This window comes from Hippopotamus amphibius, chromosome 4 (genome assembly GCF_030028045.1).
Source record: "Hippopotamus amphibius kiboko isolate mHipAmp2 chromosome 4, mHipAmp2.hap2, whole genome shotgun sequence".
In the NCBI taxonomy this organism is placed as follows: Eukaryota; Metazoa; Chordata; class Mammalia; order Artiodactyla; family Hippopotamidae; genus Hippopotamus; species Hippopotamus amphibius.
Window position 1 is genome coordinate 56524445 of NC_080189.1, and position 16283 is coordinate 56540727.

The window sequence follows — 16283 nt, forward strand, 5'->3', positions numbered from 1 at the left end:
AGATATCCAGGGGTATACTTGACATCATTCCTTGGATACCTAATATGAATCACTAATTTATCATGTTCAACACTGAACTCATGGTCTCCTCCAAATTTACTCTTCCCCATCTCAGTTACTGGCAATTCCATCATTCAGTTGCTCAGGCCAAAAACACTGGAGTCAACCTTGACTCCTTTTTTAATTTCAAACTTCACATTCAATCTACAACTCCTGTGGCACTGTTAGTTCCATGTTCAAGATATGTCCAGAATCTAATTCACTATCACTGCCAAGGTCCAAACTCCCTGTATCTCTCTCTAGATTACTGCAGTAGCAACCAAAATGATTCTCCATAGTGCAATCTCCTCCTTGCAGCCAGATGTCCCTTAATAACATAATCTAGATCGTGTCACCTGTCTGCTCAAAATTCTCCAATGGCTTCTGAGCTCACTTAGTGAAAAAGCCAGTCCTTGTGACCTTCAGAACTCTAAAGGATCTGGCCTCCAGTTACTTCTCTGACCTCATCTTCTACTATTCTCCTCCTTGCTCACTCTACTCTAGCCATTCTTGCCTCCTGCTTTTCCTTTAACATGACAGTCATGATCTAGCTTCAGGACCTTTAGACTTGTAATATTCTCACTTATTCCCATGGCTCACTCTCTCATCTCTTCCAATTCTTTGCTCACATATCTTCTCAGGGAATGACTTGAATGAATGAATGATATGACATGACATGAATAGTTGTTGTAAGAAGGTGGCAGAGTACTAGTGCCACATGCTTGCCCATCTAACAGAACTCAACACACAATTAACTTTCAACATTTATTGAGCACCCATTATACATAAAACAGACATGTATGATTGGCTAGTCTTAGTAAAGGGAAACATTGAAATAATCTTATTGCTTTAGAAGATTCTCGAACTCAGCACATACTGGAACAACTGTTTCTTGAACATTTTCAGCACACTCTGCAACAAACAGGTGAATTCCTTAGTCACTGAGAAAGCAGCATCTATTAACAAACAGGAATATCTTGTCAGATATTGTAGGGCTTCCTCCTCCCAGGCAATCGGAATTTACAAACACAATCCCTCAGTCCAGGCAGTATTTAAAGCACTGCACTATTAGAACACTTGGTTCCAGTCCTAGTTTTACTCTTAGCCTGGTGGGTGACAATAAATCATCTCTTCTTTTGTCTCAATTCTTTTATTCCCATGATAAAATCTTTAATATCATTCACTTCTCAATTCAGGTTAGGAAAACAATATATACTTGGGTGTTACAGGCTGCCACAATTATGTACGCATTATGGAGTTTGAGAACAAAAAAATCTTTTAAACCTAATGATTTCTAAATCAGGACTATTTAAAACCAGTCTTCAGTTTGTGGTAGACTTAAGGTCTTTAGATTTTTTTCCTTTTTCTTTTTTTAACCCCAATTTTCACCTAACACCACTTCTAGCTTATTTCAGTTCACACCTGCTAGTTTTTCAGTCCAACCTAACCCAAAACAAAGGAGAAACATGATCAACCTGAGAAATCAAAAAGGGTAGTTAGTTCATCCCAGGAATGGATTTGAGGGTAAGATAATGGAGAGGAAAAAGGAAGTAATGAGGGAACAGATCAAAATAAAGTCAAGCTAAATTTATTTAAATGGCTCGATTCAATCCAACAAGTGTCTTTTGGGTGCAAAGCATTATGCCGGTCTTTTTAGTAATGCCAAGATGAGCAAGACAGTCTTTGCCATTAAAGGAGTCAGGAGTATGAAGAGAAGTAAGAAGGGCACAAGTTACTCAAATATCATGCAGAGTACATAAAGGAAATACAAGGAGAAAGAAAACTGACATTAACGATGTTTTAACATGCCAGGGGCAGTCACCTATGTTAACACATATATTAACAAACCTTCCAAAACTTCCAGGTAAGCTACAGGAGGATAGGTAACTTGTTCAAGGTCATTTAAGCTAGAAAGTCTACATCGGCTTTGTCCTCAACCCACGTTCCAAAGCCTAGGCTCCCTTCAGGACACTACAGCTAAAGGGAAGCCCCAAGGAGGGGCGGGTGGGGATTAAGTTAGGCTGGAGGGAACAAAGAGATCAGAAAAGCTATTCCTGGCGGCGTGTGCGGTGGGCCTTGAAGAGGAACCGAAGATTGGGCAGCCCCGTGCGAGGCAAAGGGAGGGACTTTCAGCTAAAGGAGGGAGGGCTTCTGGCTGCTCTCCCAATCCCCCGGGTTGAGGAGTCGCCCGGCGGATCCCTTCCCCAATTCAACCCCCTCCCTGCCCCCATCTTTTCCTTTGGGGTTTTTCAGCGTTCACCAGTTTCACCGTTAGCACCTGTGTTTTCTTTTTTCCTTTGAAATTTGAAAAATCTCAGTGTTTTAACAGCGACCACCGAGTCCCTTGGACGACGGTGGAGGTCCGACCGGCACCCCTGGCACACCCCCTCTCTACCATCTCCTCAGCCAGGCCGCCACCTGGGGACTGGCGTTCGTCCCCGGGGAAGGGTGCTCTTCCCCGCCGGATGTTCGCCTGTGGGCGCAGGGATCGGAGGCCTGGTTGGGGTCGCCTCCGCGGCGGCGCGCGGGACGGGTGGGGTGGGGCGGGGCGGGGCCGCGGGCGCACCTGCCCGCCGCGGCCGGGCTCGCGGCGGCTGCGCGGAAGACGTCTACCCGCCTCCTCCACTCCCGTCTCGCCGTGTGTTTACGTGGAGACGAAGATGGCGGCGGCGGTGACGACGCTGCCCGTGAGGCCGAGGACGGTCAGCCAGTGAGCGCGGAGACTGGTTCCACTCCGGGCGGGGGGGAGCGCTGGCCCGGCCCTGCTCCCCGGGCCGCGGAGCTTGCGGTCCCACCCCCGTCTGAGCCGACCTTTCCTTTCTATCCCCGACCCCCTGCCTGTCTTCCCCCAGCCTTCCTCGCAGAAGCTATGGAGGACGAAGAGAGACAGAAGAAGCTGGAGGCTGGCAAAGCCAAGGTAAGGGAGCTGGAGGCTGCCCGGCCTGCGCTGGGAGGCGGTGGCTGGGAAGGGTTGGGAGGGGGCCTGGAAAGCCGAGACCTCAGCAGCCCCGGTGCGCCGCCTGGGAGGGAGGTGCTGCAGAGTCTGCATTTTGCCCTCGCCCTCGTCTCTCCCTTTTCCAATTGGAAAAGCCTGGCGATATACTACCTAGCGGATACTTCCGTGATGATTGGGTGGTGTGGCTCCTTTCTCGTGAATGTCCAAATATTAAAACCCCTCTTTTAGTGTATTGCCATCAACTGATATTTATTGCTTCTAAATCTCCAACCTTTCACTTTTCTTAGGGAGTTTTCTGGGTCGTGCAGGCATTGTGCTTTTCAGGGTGGGGATTTGGGGCTTTTCTTTATTCGGTAGGGGATTTGTACGCTCATCATCAGCTTGGCTTTCTTAGGTGGCACGCTGGCACTCTTGGGTGTGTGATTGGCCTGTGACAGCTGCCTCAGCAGTGGCTTGAGTGTGCCACAAGTGCCAGCTGTGAACTTCGCTTTAGGGGCTTTTTTAGAAGCATGCCTTTGTGTGTTTGTGTTTGGAGGTCTTTGTCATGGCATGTGCTTTGTATTGTGTGGAATGTTAATACAGTCTGTGAATGGAACTTCTGGGTCTGAAAGATTCCATATTCTAAGCAACATCTATAGAATTCCTGCTTTAAATAATTGAAATGTCATATATATCTTGTTGAGTCCCTGTTTTATATGTGTGTATGAAAAAACCTGTAAAGCAAACAGTACAAAAGGTATTATTCACTGGGTTTCATGAAAAATTTGACATAGACAAAATATAAGTTACATAGAATATTTCTTTTAAAAATTACCTCTTTGAGCATATTTTTTGGCTGGCCTCAAAGGCCCCCTTCCTCCCTATAATGAAATTACCGTTTGTTGACTATATTTTGTCTTGTTAGAGGTCATTATTAGCAATCATACATACGTGCACCTCAATTAAATTATAATATAGTTAACTGTTACTTCTCTCTTCCTCACCTTCCCCTTCCTCCAAATAAACAAACGAGACTGGGTCTGTGATTTCAGTCATCACGGAAGGGCCATACTGCAGAGATACAGTGACGGATGCTTAGCACACGTTTCTTAAATGATTATAAACATATAAACTAGCTTCATATTATATAAGATCAAAGCTTAAGTGCTTGTATGTTATCAGGTGGATTATTACTTTAGGATCTATACATGGAGGGAAAAGGGAATCAAGGCATCTATAAGCCCAGAGTCGCTTACGTTTCTGCAATCTGAGGGTCTGAGTATGATCTGTGAATCCAAGAAGGTGGAGGTAAAGCATGCACCTCCTTCCAAAAGCATTGAAGTTTATTCTGATTAGACATTTTGTTTGTTACCTCAGAATTTTTACTGTCTCCCTCCAGAAGTGTCTTCCCTAAGTATATGTGAAGCAGTCCAAAAAACATAGTTTACTTTGGACAACACATTTCAAAGTAGAGGATTTATTTAAATTGCTTTGATTTGGCAAAAAAGAATTCTAGTTTGTGTGTATGTGGTTTTTTGTCTTTCAAAATTCTGCCTATGGGGTAAAAATCTCCTTCTTTTCACATTCATTATTGTAGAAGATTATCTTCTAGAATTGAGCCCAATTTTTCCAGTCAGAAATAAATCTGTGAGACTTGTAAGACAAGATATATTTGCTGGAGTATTGGCGACACACTATAAAAACACGGGAGCAAACTTCAGAGATGATATTAGGAGAATCATTTTCTAAACTATATCATATTAAACTGTGATGGAATATTATTCAGCCATTAAGGTTATGAAGACTGATAGAAACATGGAAAATAGAGTGAAAACAGCATCAAAAATAGTGTATACATTACTTCATTTGTATAAATGTGTGCTTTTAGATTAGAACTTAAAAACTTTGGGTTGTAAGTGTAAGGTCGTTCAGCAAACCTGTATCAAACTCTTATTTTATACCAGGAGATGGTGATAGTCTCTGTTCTCGAGTTGCTCAGAGTTTAGTGGGACAGACAGACACTGGGTAATAAATACGAGAGAGGTGGTATAGTAGGATTTTGGGTTAATTTTTTCATTTGTTAAAATGTGCTAAATGTTGCTACCTCATTTTTAAGACTATTTTACAAAGAAGGCTCTTGATATTGATATTAACGTAGTCTAGCATAAAACCTATCAAATAGTAAGTGCTCAGTAAATATTTGCTTAGTGAATGAAGGAGCAGGATGATTGTGAGTTGTTAATGGGTGCTATTTTACTAGCACGTTGTAGTTTAATAACAGTAATCCAGAATTCTCTTAATGGAAGTCTCATTGCTGGCATTAGAAATCACTTAAAACGATCATTTCTAAAACTTGTTCAGATACTTGGTTCTCTAAATGTCTTGTTTGTTCATTGGACTTGTATTCGATAATGTAGTTTTACAAACCACAACTTGTAAATTTTTTTTCTTGGTGTTTGGTAAGTGTTCATTGAAAAATTTCCTTTCTATATCTATAAATGATCATTTTTTTAAATGACCGGTTGCATATACAGTATAGTATACTTTATAAAATGTGTTATACCAACCAAAATCTGCAGTGATAGGAGAATAAATTTTGGTATATGTAGCTATTAAAATAATTCTACAGAAACTTTCTGATTTGGGAAAATGCCCACAGGTAATGCCAGATTAATAAAAATGTTACTGAAAAAAGTATATGTACATATTTATATATGAAGACACCAGAAAAAAAAAATACACCAAGATACAAAGGATGGTTTTCTCTGGGTGGTGGGTTATAGGCAATTTTAATTTTCTTTACACTTTTAGTATTTTCCATATTCTCTGCAATATATTTCTTTTATGACCAGTAAAAATGTTTAAATGCCATTTTTAAAAACAATAAAAGCTTATCAAATATAGTATGTTGGAGAACGTGTTATGTTGTATGATCATTATATAGAACAAGAAAATGAGGCACAGAATAACTGTGTTTCCCAAGGGCCCTGGCATTAGTGTAGTCCTGGAACTATAATTTTTATGCCAGTGCAGCTTGCATTGTATAGCTGAGATTCTATATTTTTAGACATTTATAGATATCCTTTCTCACTTTGTAGTTCTTATCCTTTTTCTCCGTCAATTCTCATTGCCATGAACATGCTAAACTTGCCACGAACATGCTAAACTTGCCTTGCTCCATCTCATCTGCCTGCTCCCCTGCCTTACTGTTTTAGATTTGCTGTGACTAGAGAACCCCGTAACTGAACTTGATAGAATAGTTAGTAATAACCAAGCATCGATGGAGCCTGGTGAATGGGCTTTATGACAGTTTAGTTCTTCTGCTACTTGTTTTTTTCGTTTGTTATTGGGTCCTCAGCTATTTCCTCAGTGTTAATGTGGTAAGAAGCCTGACCTGTGGAGATGTGAGACATTACTGCATTAAGTAAATATTTTCAGAGCTGGGCTAACCCCATTGCAAGGTGCTGACAGGGATGGCAGTTAGGGACATAGGCTGTCCTTGTGTTGATCCAAACTATTCCAACTTCACTTTAAATGACTTCATTTTTTTCCAAGTGAAGTTATTTACAATGTTATATAAAGAAAGTATTGTAATATTAGCAAACAAAATTAGAGGACAGTTGTATATTTAGTATAAAATTACTTCTGCAAATTCACATTAGGTATACTTTTGAACATTCTATTACTGTAGTGGAATTCAGTAAAACCAAAGTTTTGTATCAACTATTCAGCATTTTATATAATTGGCATTATTTCTTGAATAATTATGAAAGGTTTTGCCTATTGCATTCAATAAGTATTAATTATATGATTTTTATTTGTGTAATGCACATTTTCAGTTTGAAAAATAGTGTCAGTTGTATGCAAAAAAAGGACCTTGCTCTGTGCAAGCTGTGTATTAGGTTGTTAATAACAGGACTTTTCAATTACTGTTTCTGCTCTGATAGAGTTAGTTATGGTGTACAGTTGTTCTTTGCATATTTCAGACACACTGCTCCACCACTAAGAAAGTTGCTCTCCATCCCTTTTTCTTTTAAACTTTCTAGTTTTTAATTTTTATATGCGACATAGCTTGCTTAGCTTTCAAAGTGGATACAGCAGTTTGATACCTTCAGCATTTATTGCAACAGTGGTGCATTGTCTGTGACTTAAAAACTAATTCATGACCTTTAGGCTTTGTTGGAAAGAAACAAGGCAAAACATGATTTTTAGATTATGAGCTTTATGGGAGAATATGGAGGAAAGAATGGGCAGAACAGATTTCTTGAAGTGTATATTGGAAAGGTTTTTAAGGCGATTCTAAGAAATGGCAGAAACAGGGATAGAGAAGTGGTTGGGTAAAAGAGCCTTAAGATCCAATGAGGAGAGACTTAGCAAGGTCTGTGGTGTCCTGTCAGTGAAACTGAAAGTTGAATGAGCACATGGAAAAGAGGAAGTGAAAAAGATAGGACATATCCAAGTGTCAGGAATTTGACAAGATTGGGGCAAAAATTATTTTCAAACAAAACATCTCTCACTTTTATATATAAAAGTTTGTAGTAAGAACTAAACTATGACTATAAAATGTTTATCTGTTATAGGCTACTGATTATTGAAATGTAAGTGAATTTCCTCTAATATGGGAACTAGAAGAGGTTCTCATGGTAAATTGTTAAACATTAAATGATAAGGAACATTATATTTATTTCTCAGTTTGGTTTCATTGAAATTGGGCATCTCTTTAAAAACTTTAATTTGGAAAACTTCAGAATTTTTAAAAGTTTATTTATAAACTTGCAAAGGTTGTTTTGCATCTGGGGCGTCAGTATGTATTTATATGCTATTTGTCGTACAAGAAAAGGCACTAGGACTTTGGAGATGTTTATTTGCTTATTTGTTCAACTTACATTTTTGAACGCCTACAACTGCAGCTATGGACTTTTACTTGGCAAGCATTTATTTAAATTATCATGAATTCTGTGTCTTATTGTCTGTGGGAATAATCCTGTCACAGTTCATGACCCTCAGCAGGTATTTTGAAGAATAAATGTGGTAATAATTGAGAGTTTTTTGAGTTCTTCTGGTGCTAGATATAAAGAAGCTGTGATTGTTTTTAGTTGAGGCGGAAGTCATATAAAATTAACCATCTTAAAACAATTCAGAGTCATGTAGTACATACACAGCATTGTGCAACCACAACTTCTATCTAGTTCCAAAACATTTTTATCATCCCAGAATAAAGCCCTGTATCCATTAAAAAGATACTCTTCATTCCCTCCTTCCCCCAACCTCTAGCAACCACCAATCTGCTTTCTGTTTCTATGGATTTACCTATTCTAGATACTTCATATAAATGCAATTGTATACTTTTTGACCTATAGTGTCTGGTTTTTGGTTTGGTTTTTTCTTCCCACTTAGTATAATGTTTTCAGGGTTCATCAGTGTTATAGTATATATCATTTCTTCATTTCCTTTTATGGCTGAATAATACTCTGTTGTATATATATACCACATTTTATTTATTCATTGATGGGCATTTGAGTTGTTTTCTACCTTTTGGCTATTGTGAATAGTGCTGCTGTGAACATTTGTATATAGTATTTGAGTATCAGTTTTCATTTCCCTTGGCTGTATATCTAGGAGTAGAATTTCTGGATCATATGGTAATTCTTTGGTTTTTGAGGAACCACCAAACTTTTTCCACAGTGGCTGTATCCATTTCCACCAGCAGTGTATGAGGGTTCTAATTTCTCCATATCCTCACCAACACCTATTTTTCATTTTTAAAAAAATTATAGCTATTCTAGTGAGTGGGAAGTGGTATCTCATTTTGCTTTTGCTCTTTAATTTCCTGGTGACCAAGGATGTTGAACATCTTTTCATGTGCCTATTGGCCATTTGTCTTCTTTGGAGAAATGTCTGTTCAAGTCCTTTGCCCATTTTTTAATTCTGTTGTTACCAACTTCTTTTGCATAATATTATTGATCATTACTTATTATATTTATATTACATATATATTTATATACTGAGAGGGAGAGAGAGGGAGAAACATGCACTCAAGCAGGTGATAGAGAGGGACAGAGAGAGGTACACATCTCCAGTAGGATTGTCTTCCATCTTTTTTTTTTTAGGCCTTCTGGGCGCTGCCAAAATTTAAATTGTTCCTTCCTTTGAATAAGTTCTCAGTAGTTTGATTAGAGTATAATGCTAAAGTTTAAATTCTGTATGGGCCAGTGAGTCATTTCATTCCATGGCCAGCTGTTTTACAAGTGCATGCAGTTGGTCCAAGGGGCCCCTGTTGGATTTTTGACTTGATCATTATCAATCCATTTTCACTGTGGAGGAAAAAAACAGCAACTAAGCTTTAGTAACAGAGACCTGCCATTTTCATATGTGAATACAATAGATCTGTACAGATATTTTGCTAGTGTAAGATACTTTTCTTGTCATATTGACTGCCCTTTTGCCTAGAGTTTTTGTGGTCACAGTCACCAAAATATAACTTGGAATACTTAATGCTCATCTAGGTACACTGCATAAAGCTGTGGTCGATTTGCCCGTGAATTTAATGCTATTCAAAAACTTAGAATTGTTCCAGAAGTGGTTTTGCCTAGGTTATTTACTTAAATCTATAGATTCTTTTGTACCGTGAAAAATTCTTTTATCCTCTTAGCTTCATGAACAGTGTGGTGTTTGTTTTCAGTTGCCATCAGGGTTATGATTCTTATTGTGGTTTGCTATTTACTGAGATTCTTACGTGGTTTAGACGTTTCTCTGTAAATCTAACTTTTTTTTTCCTTTTAAGAAATCATTTCTTAAAGCCCTCACAGTTATTTCTTTTCTTTTAAGAGAACATTTCTCAAAGCCTCCCAAATTATTATCTTCACTAGTAAGAACTTTACTAAACTTTACTATTCAAAATCCTGATCTACAAAGATTTGAATTTATAAGTTGTATTAATTAAATAGGTTCTCTGGTTACAGAGCTCTGAGAAACTAACAGCGTATAAAGTCTAGAATCTCTTTCCTTCTTTTTCTTGACACTGAACACACAAACTTAGTAAACAAAATTCCTTGTTTGCTAAGGATCATTCATTATGGACCCTGATTAGACTGTATTTATTCCTCAAGGGTCTCACTTTTTACAGTTGATATTGCCTTATTATTTCCCCAGGGAAGATAGGGACAGGGACCAATTATAACTAAAAATATTAGTTATTCATATTTATCAGAAAGCAAGTTTAACATATGAAAGTGTGTAAGAGGCTGCAGGGGAAAGAGATACAGTGATTTGTGATGGGCGTTGGGCAGTGATCTGAGTTAATTACCCCACCATCTATGGTCTGTTAACTGTTTATGTACAAGTTGATTTCTAAAGTCAAATAAGTAGATGCTTTAAAGGGCTAAGTATTAGAAAATGTGTAAAAACTGCATTAGCAATTATTTGCTGGGAGTTTATATATGAAATAATAGGTTTTGGCTGAAACTTATAGAAACTTTTCAAAGATAACTTAAAATATTAGGACTCTTTTAATGTAAAACCAGCTACATTTGCCAAACTGATATTTAATTTTTAATTTGTATAAATTCCTCTTCTAATAAAAACATGTCTGAGCATTTCTATTTCCTTTAGCAAGAGAATTCTCACTTTTCCATTTCAACCAATAGTAATTTTTAATAGAGTTTGAGAAAAAGAGAAGATAATAATTTGGGATTCTTTTTAGTTGAGAATAATATATATATATATTTTAAATTAAAAGGGTGAAATGCAGTATAAGTAATTTTAACAGGTCTCGGTGTTTTAGTCTTATGACAGAAGAGTCTATATGGTGTTTTTTCCTCTACAATTTGGGTTTAAAATTTTTAATGTTCTAGTTTTCTCTTTTCTATCTTATGTGCCATCATATTTTTGAGGCTCAGTAATTTATACCTATTCAGAAAGCATCTCAGTTGAAAACTGTAACCCTTTGAATTATTCTTCTGTATCCTGTCTACTCATAACCCAACCCCTTTAATTTTTTTTTTTATTCAAAATTTGTCTCATACTTAGTCTTTTTGTTCACATTCTAAACCACAACCAAATAGGCCCAGATTACCTCACCTTCTATTTGGTTTCCCTGACTTACTCTCCTTTACCTTTTGGAGCCAACCAGTCACCACATTCTGCTGATTTTACCTTCAAAATATTTCTTGATTTATCCCCACTTCTGTTTCGTTGTCTCTCACTTGAACAATGGGAAAGTTGACATTGGAAGAAAGAAGTGTATGAATTTGATAATGATAGTAGCTACCAATTTTTGAGCACTTTCTAATGGTAGGCATTATGCTAAGGGTTTTACATTCATTTTCTTATTTAATCTTTATAACTAGTCTAAGAGCTGTGGATACTGTTTCTATCCCTCTTTTATAGGTGGGAGAACCAGTAAAGTAATTTGCACAAAGTCATAGTGGTAGGACAAGGATTCAAACCCACTCTTTTTGACCCAAGAGATTGCGTTCTTAATCTTAATTTCAGTCCTACACTGGCTCTTATATCCTTGATCACTGTTTAGGAGGTAGGATTGTGAGGCCTTGGTATTTGGTTGTAAAGGGTAAGAGAGATGCTATGATCTGAATGTTCATGTCCCCCAAAAATCATATGTGGAAATCCTAACCCGCAAGGTGATTGTATTAGGAGGTGGGGCCTTTGGGAAATGACTAGGTCATGAGGGCAGAGCCCTCATAAATGGGATTAGTGCCCTTATAAAAGAGAGATCCCTTGCCCTTTCTACCATGTGAGGCTATAGCAAAAGGTGGCCATTTGTGAACTAGAAAGTGGACTCTCACCAGACACCAAATCTGCTGGCTCCCTAATCTTAGACTTCCAGCCTCCAGAACTGTGAGAAATAAATTTCTGATGTTTATATGCCACCCAGTCTATGATATTTTGTTATAGCAGCCCAAACAGACTAAGATAAGAGAAGACTCTAGTTTTCTGACTTGAGCAACTGAAGGGATGTAGGTACTGGTAGACAGGGGAACATGGACAAATTTGGGGAAAGGGAGGATTTGAGTGAAATGGGTCTCTGAGATAGGAAATGTGGGCATATTTGGAGGGTAGCAAATATTTGAGTAAGATGAAGGCGAGTTTTGTTTTAGATATGATGAGACAGAGGACATCCTAGAGAGTGGCCCAGTGTAAAATATGGATCTGTTCCTAAGATAAAAGGCCATGCTAGAGATAAATATTTGACTTAAAGATACTGACACTCTGGGAGTGGGGAGTTCATTCAAGAAGAAGACTAAGTGGGATGCATACTGAGAGTTGAATCCTGTGGAAACACTAATGTTTAAAAAACAAGTGGAGAAGTATCTGCAGAGGATACTGAGATACAAACTACTTACAAAGCTAGAAGATGATGATGTCTGTGAAACTAAGGGAAGAGTTTCAAGTAAGGAGGAGTAGCCACTTGTCAGAAATGAGAAATCAAGTATCGCACTTGGAGTCTTGAAAGTGACCTTGGGCTTTAGCAGCAGTTGGTCAGGAAGGCAAATGAAGAATTCAGATTACTTTGGGATGGGGAATGAATGTGAATCAGGAAAGGGTGGTGAATGCCACATTCTTTTTCAAAGTTTTTTTATGAAAAGCAGTATAATAGTAGTGGTTATGAGCTCGGACTAGCCCAGACCTCCTGGGATCTAATCCTGGCTCTGCAATTTATTGGCTTTGTGACTTCAGGCAAGTTGCTTAACCTCTTAGTACTTCTGTTTCCCATCTGGAAAATGAGAACAATAATAGTATCTGCCTTGGGGTTGTTGTGAGGATTCAGTTAATACATATAAAGCTCTTAGAACATTGTCAGATTATAAGAATTTTTCAAGAAGTATTCAGCCATCATCGTCATCATCATTATTCTCATGCTGGAAAATTAGATTGGAGAAATAGGCTGGGATCAGATAATGAGGAGCCGTATATGTCAGTTGATACAGTATGGATTTTATCTTAAAAGTAGCCAAAACTGTTAAAGAATGTATATTTGACATGTTTAACCTTTTAAGAGTATATTCCTTTCCAAAAATATGTATCCCACATTCAGGTAGGTATGCTGCCACCAGGTGGCAGATATATGTTATTGCTGTACAGATGAAACAGTAAAACCGTGTGTGTGTGTGTGTGTGTGTGTGTGTGTGTGTTTAATGTAAAATACTGACTGATTCAAATAGCTAAATGTAACCACCCTAATTCTAGCAGGGCACTTTGTTCCCAAAAAGACTGATTAGTTAAGTGAAGGAGAGAAAAAGAGGGTTATTGTAAAGATAGAGAGATTTCAAAGGAAGCTAAGAGTGTAGTTGGGCATCATGGGAAACTGAACAGCCGTTTGGAACCAATGCCATTCTCTCTATCATCCCTTATTTCACTTTCACAATATCTGATACTCCTCTCTTGCAGGTCAGTTTCCTTTGCTTATACATCAGTTTGTACATGACCAAAAATTACAGGGTGAATCCCCAAATCTGTTCCATTCAACGGAATTGTTTCCCACAATTTTTAAGTGTAGACACTTTAAACAAAAAGAAGGGGGAGAGAAAAATTACTAAATAGTACAAGCAGATCAGTTCATAGAGTAAGCATCTAGCTTAGTGGGTCCCAAACTTTGATGCACATTGGAAGCAGCTGGAAAGTTTTAAACAATTTCAAAGCCTAGATCACATCCATCCCCAAATCAGAAAGTCTGAGATGTGAGCCAGGACTCAGTATTTTTTAAAGATCGTCAATGTGCAGTAAAGTTTGGGACCCACTAACATAGCTACTTTGTGTGATTCTGCAAAACTAAGTGATTATACATCATGAATTCTTATATGCCAGCTACTTTACTTGGTGTGCAACTAAAGAAGTAAGGGTGATTTAATGTCAGAAGGACACTGGCTGGGTTGCATACAGAAAAAAGTCTGTCTGTATTTCAGTCTGCAACATGACTAGTAGGTTGATAACGTAAGTATATCAATACTTTATGTGTGCGTTTAGGGATATTTTTATGATTATTGCATCATGCACTGATTTTAAAATCCTTCAATAAGATTTATCTCCCCTCTGTTACTTCTGGACATCTTTTCTAACTCTGTTCCCTAATTTCAAGAGAAGAATCTAATCTACTGCCTCTTTTCTTATCAAACTAGAGTGGGAGGAGCAGCTGGGATGTCCTGGATGGTAGGAGCTATGAGCATTGGCCAGTTTCCTCAGCAGGAAGTTCTAAATACATACTTTAAAAATACTTAAATGTGTTTCACCTACAAAAGAATACGTGTAAAATATACAGATAAGAAAAATGATTAAAAAAAAAAACACCTCTTTGCCTATCACCCAGTTTAAAAAATATGCACACTCAGATATATTTGAAACCTTTTCCAGTGTAATCCCACCCACTCCCCACCTCAGGTAACTATAATTCTGAATTTTGTTTATCAGTGGCATAATTTTCTATACCACATATGTTTACATAAACAATATATTAGTTTTGCTGTTTTTGAACTTAATGGTATCATATTCTAAGCAGTCTTTAATGATTTTCTTTTTGTTCAACATTATGTAAAAGATGTTCACACTTGCATACTACTATTCCATTGCAGGAATTTACCTCATTTAGCATTCTCATATCATTGAGCATTTGGATTGTTTCCAGTTTTTCTAACTGTTACATACACTGGTGCTGTGTTAACTTCTGTCCATTTTCCAATGCGTAGCACGCACCAAGGGCCTAGAGGTGTGCAGAGATCATAATCCCATAGTCCCTCAGTCCTTGGGGAGTAGTGACTATGTTGTGGAATGAGATAGGAAGAGAAAGCAAAACCAAAAGCCAACTGATATTTATGTGTTTATTATACACTCAGTTTCATCACAAATGATCTCTGGCAGATATCCCATGGAGCTGTTGATAGGCACTAGATACCTGACAGGATGGGCCATTGAAGTGACCAGATATGGCAGTTCTTTTATTTTTTAAGTCGATATTTCCTGAAGAGAAATATGCATGTAAGAGAGAATAATAGTGTATTACCTATGGCTTTTAAGTGAATAAACCTCAGATGATAAGCTGGCATGTATTTATGGTGCTGAGAGTGATAGCATCTATTACAGATATACCTTGTTTTAGGGATTCTCTTTTACATGAAATGCTATTTATTTATTTATTTTTAATGAGATTAAGCTTTATACTATGCAGAAACTAGATAAGTTTGGGGTATTCTTCTCACCGTTCAATGTTAGCAGCAAATGAGGTGACAGTGAAATGAAACAGAAGTTGGCGGCATCTTAACAGTGAGGTGTAATAATCTATCACTGTTAGCAGTTATGCCTGTGGGTTATGGTAAGGGTGTCTGGAGAGGCTGATGAAAGAGGACAGGCCCTAGGACAGCATAATTCCTGGGACTTCTGCCTTATTTCTGTCTTTTGGGATGAGATTTTTAGTAGATGTGTAGTTGTATTATTTCCTTTTAAAAATAGTAATACTAACATATGAACCCATAGTTTTATTAGTGAATATTTTTTTACAGATCTTTGGGGGTGGGAGGGAGGCAGTGAAAATCTTTCAAAAAAGATAACAATTACCCATAGTCTCATAACCTATGAGACTATTAACAGTTTGTTGGTTCTTTGTTTCTATGTGTGAGTATATTCACTATTAACAGTTTGTTGGTTCTTTGTTTCTGTGTGTGAGTATATTTTTAAATCTAATTTGAATCATACTGTATGTGCAGTTTTGGCCTCTTTTCTCCTCTGACTTGAGAGCATTTTCCCACATTAAATTTTTTTGGAAAACGTTATCTGTGACAGGTATGTAATATTACATTGTATGGTTGTACAGTAATGTAACCATGGACCTGATTTATCATTTTAGTTTCTTTTTTTTTTTTTTAAGAAACTATACAGTTGTTCTGAAGCTCTGAGTAATAAACTTAAAATTATTGCTTATGGCTCCTCTTTTCTGTTAAAAAAAATATTTTTTTTTCCGCTCAGCAAATACTTACTGAGAACCTATGTGCAGGCGCTGTTCAAGACTTAGAGTATTATATAGGCTTTGATTTTAATTAAAAATCCCTGCCCTCCTGGAGATTATCTTCTAGTTATTTGTTCACAATAATAATGACTTCATATACTTCATATAGTAACATGAGCCTAAAACAGTATTTTGATAATTTTATGTACTTAGAAGTGATTTGTTCTAAACATTATAATGAAATCATTCTACTTTTTATTCTATATCTTTTTTCATTTGGGATCATTTAGTAATAGATACTGTTTATTGAATTGTTTTTTCAAGCAACAGTTAAAAAAACTTTTTTTATAAAGTAGA

General features: G+C 37.5%; 1 protein-coding gene across 5 annotated transcripts in view; it reads left to right on the forward strand.

Moving 5' to 3' along the window:
* Positions 1-2680: 2680 nt before the first annotated feature.
* AKAP9 (A-kinase anchoring protein 9) overlaps positions 2681-16283 on the forward strand; it is a 147217-nt gene continuing 133614 nt past the window's right edge. For all 5 annotated transcript variants that reach the window (XM_057730301.1, XM_057730302.1, XM_057730303.1 and 2 more), the window contains exon 1: positions 2681-2956. In XM_057730301.1, coding sequence (XP_057586284.1) covers positions 2909-2956 — 48 coding nt within the window. In that variant the 5' untranslated portion in view covers positions 2681-2908. The remainder of the gene's footprint in view (positions 2957-16283) is intronic.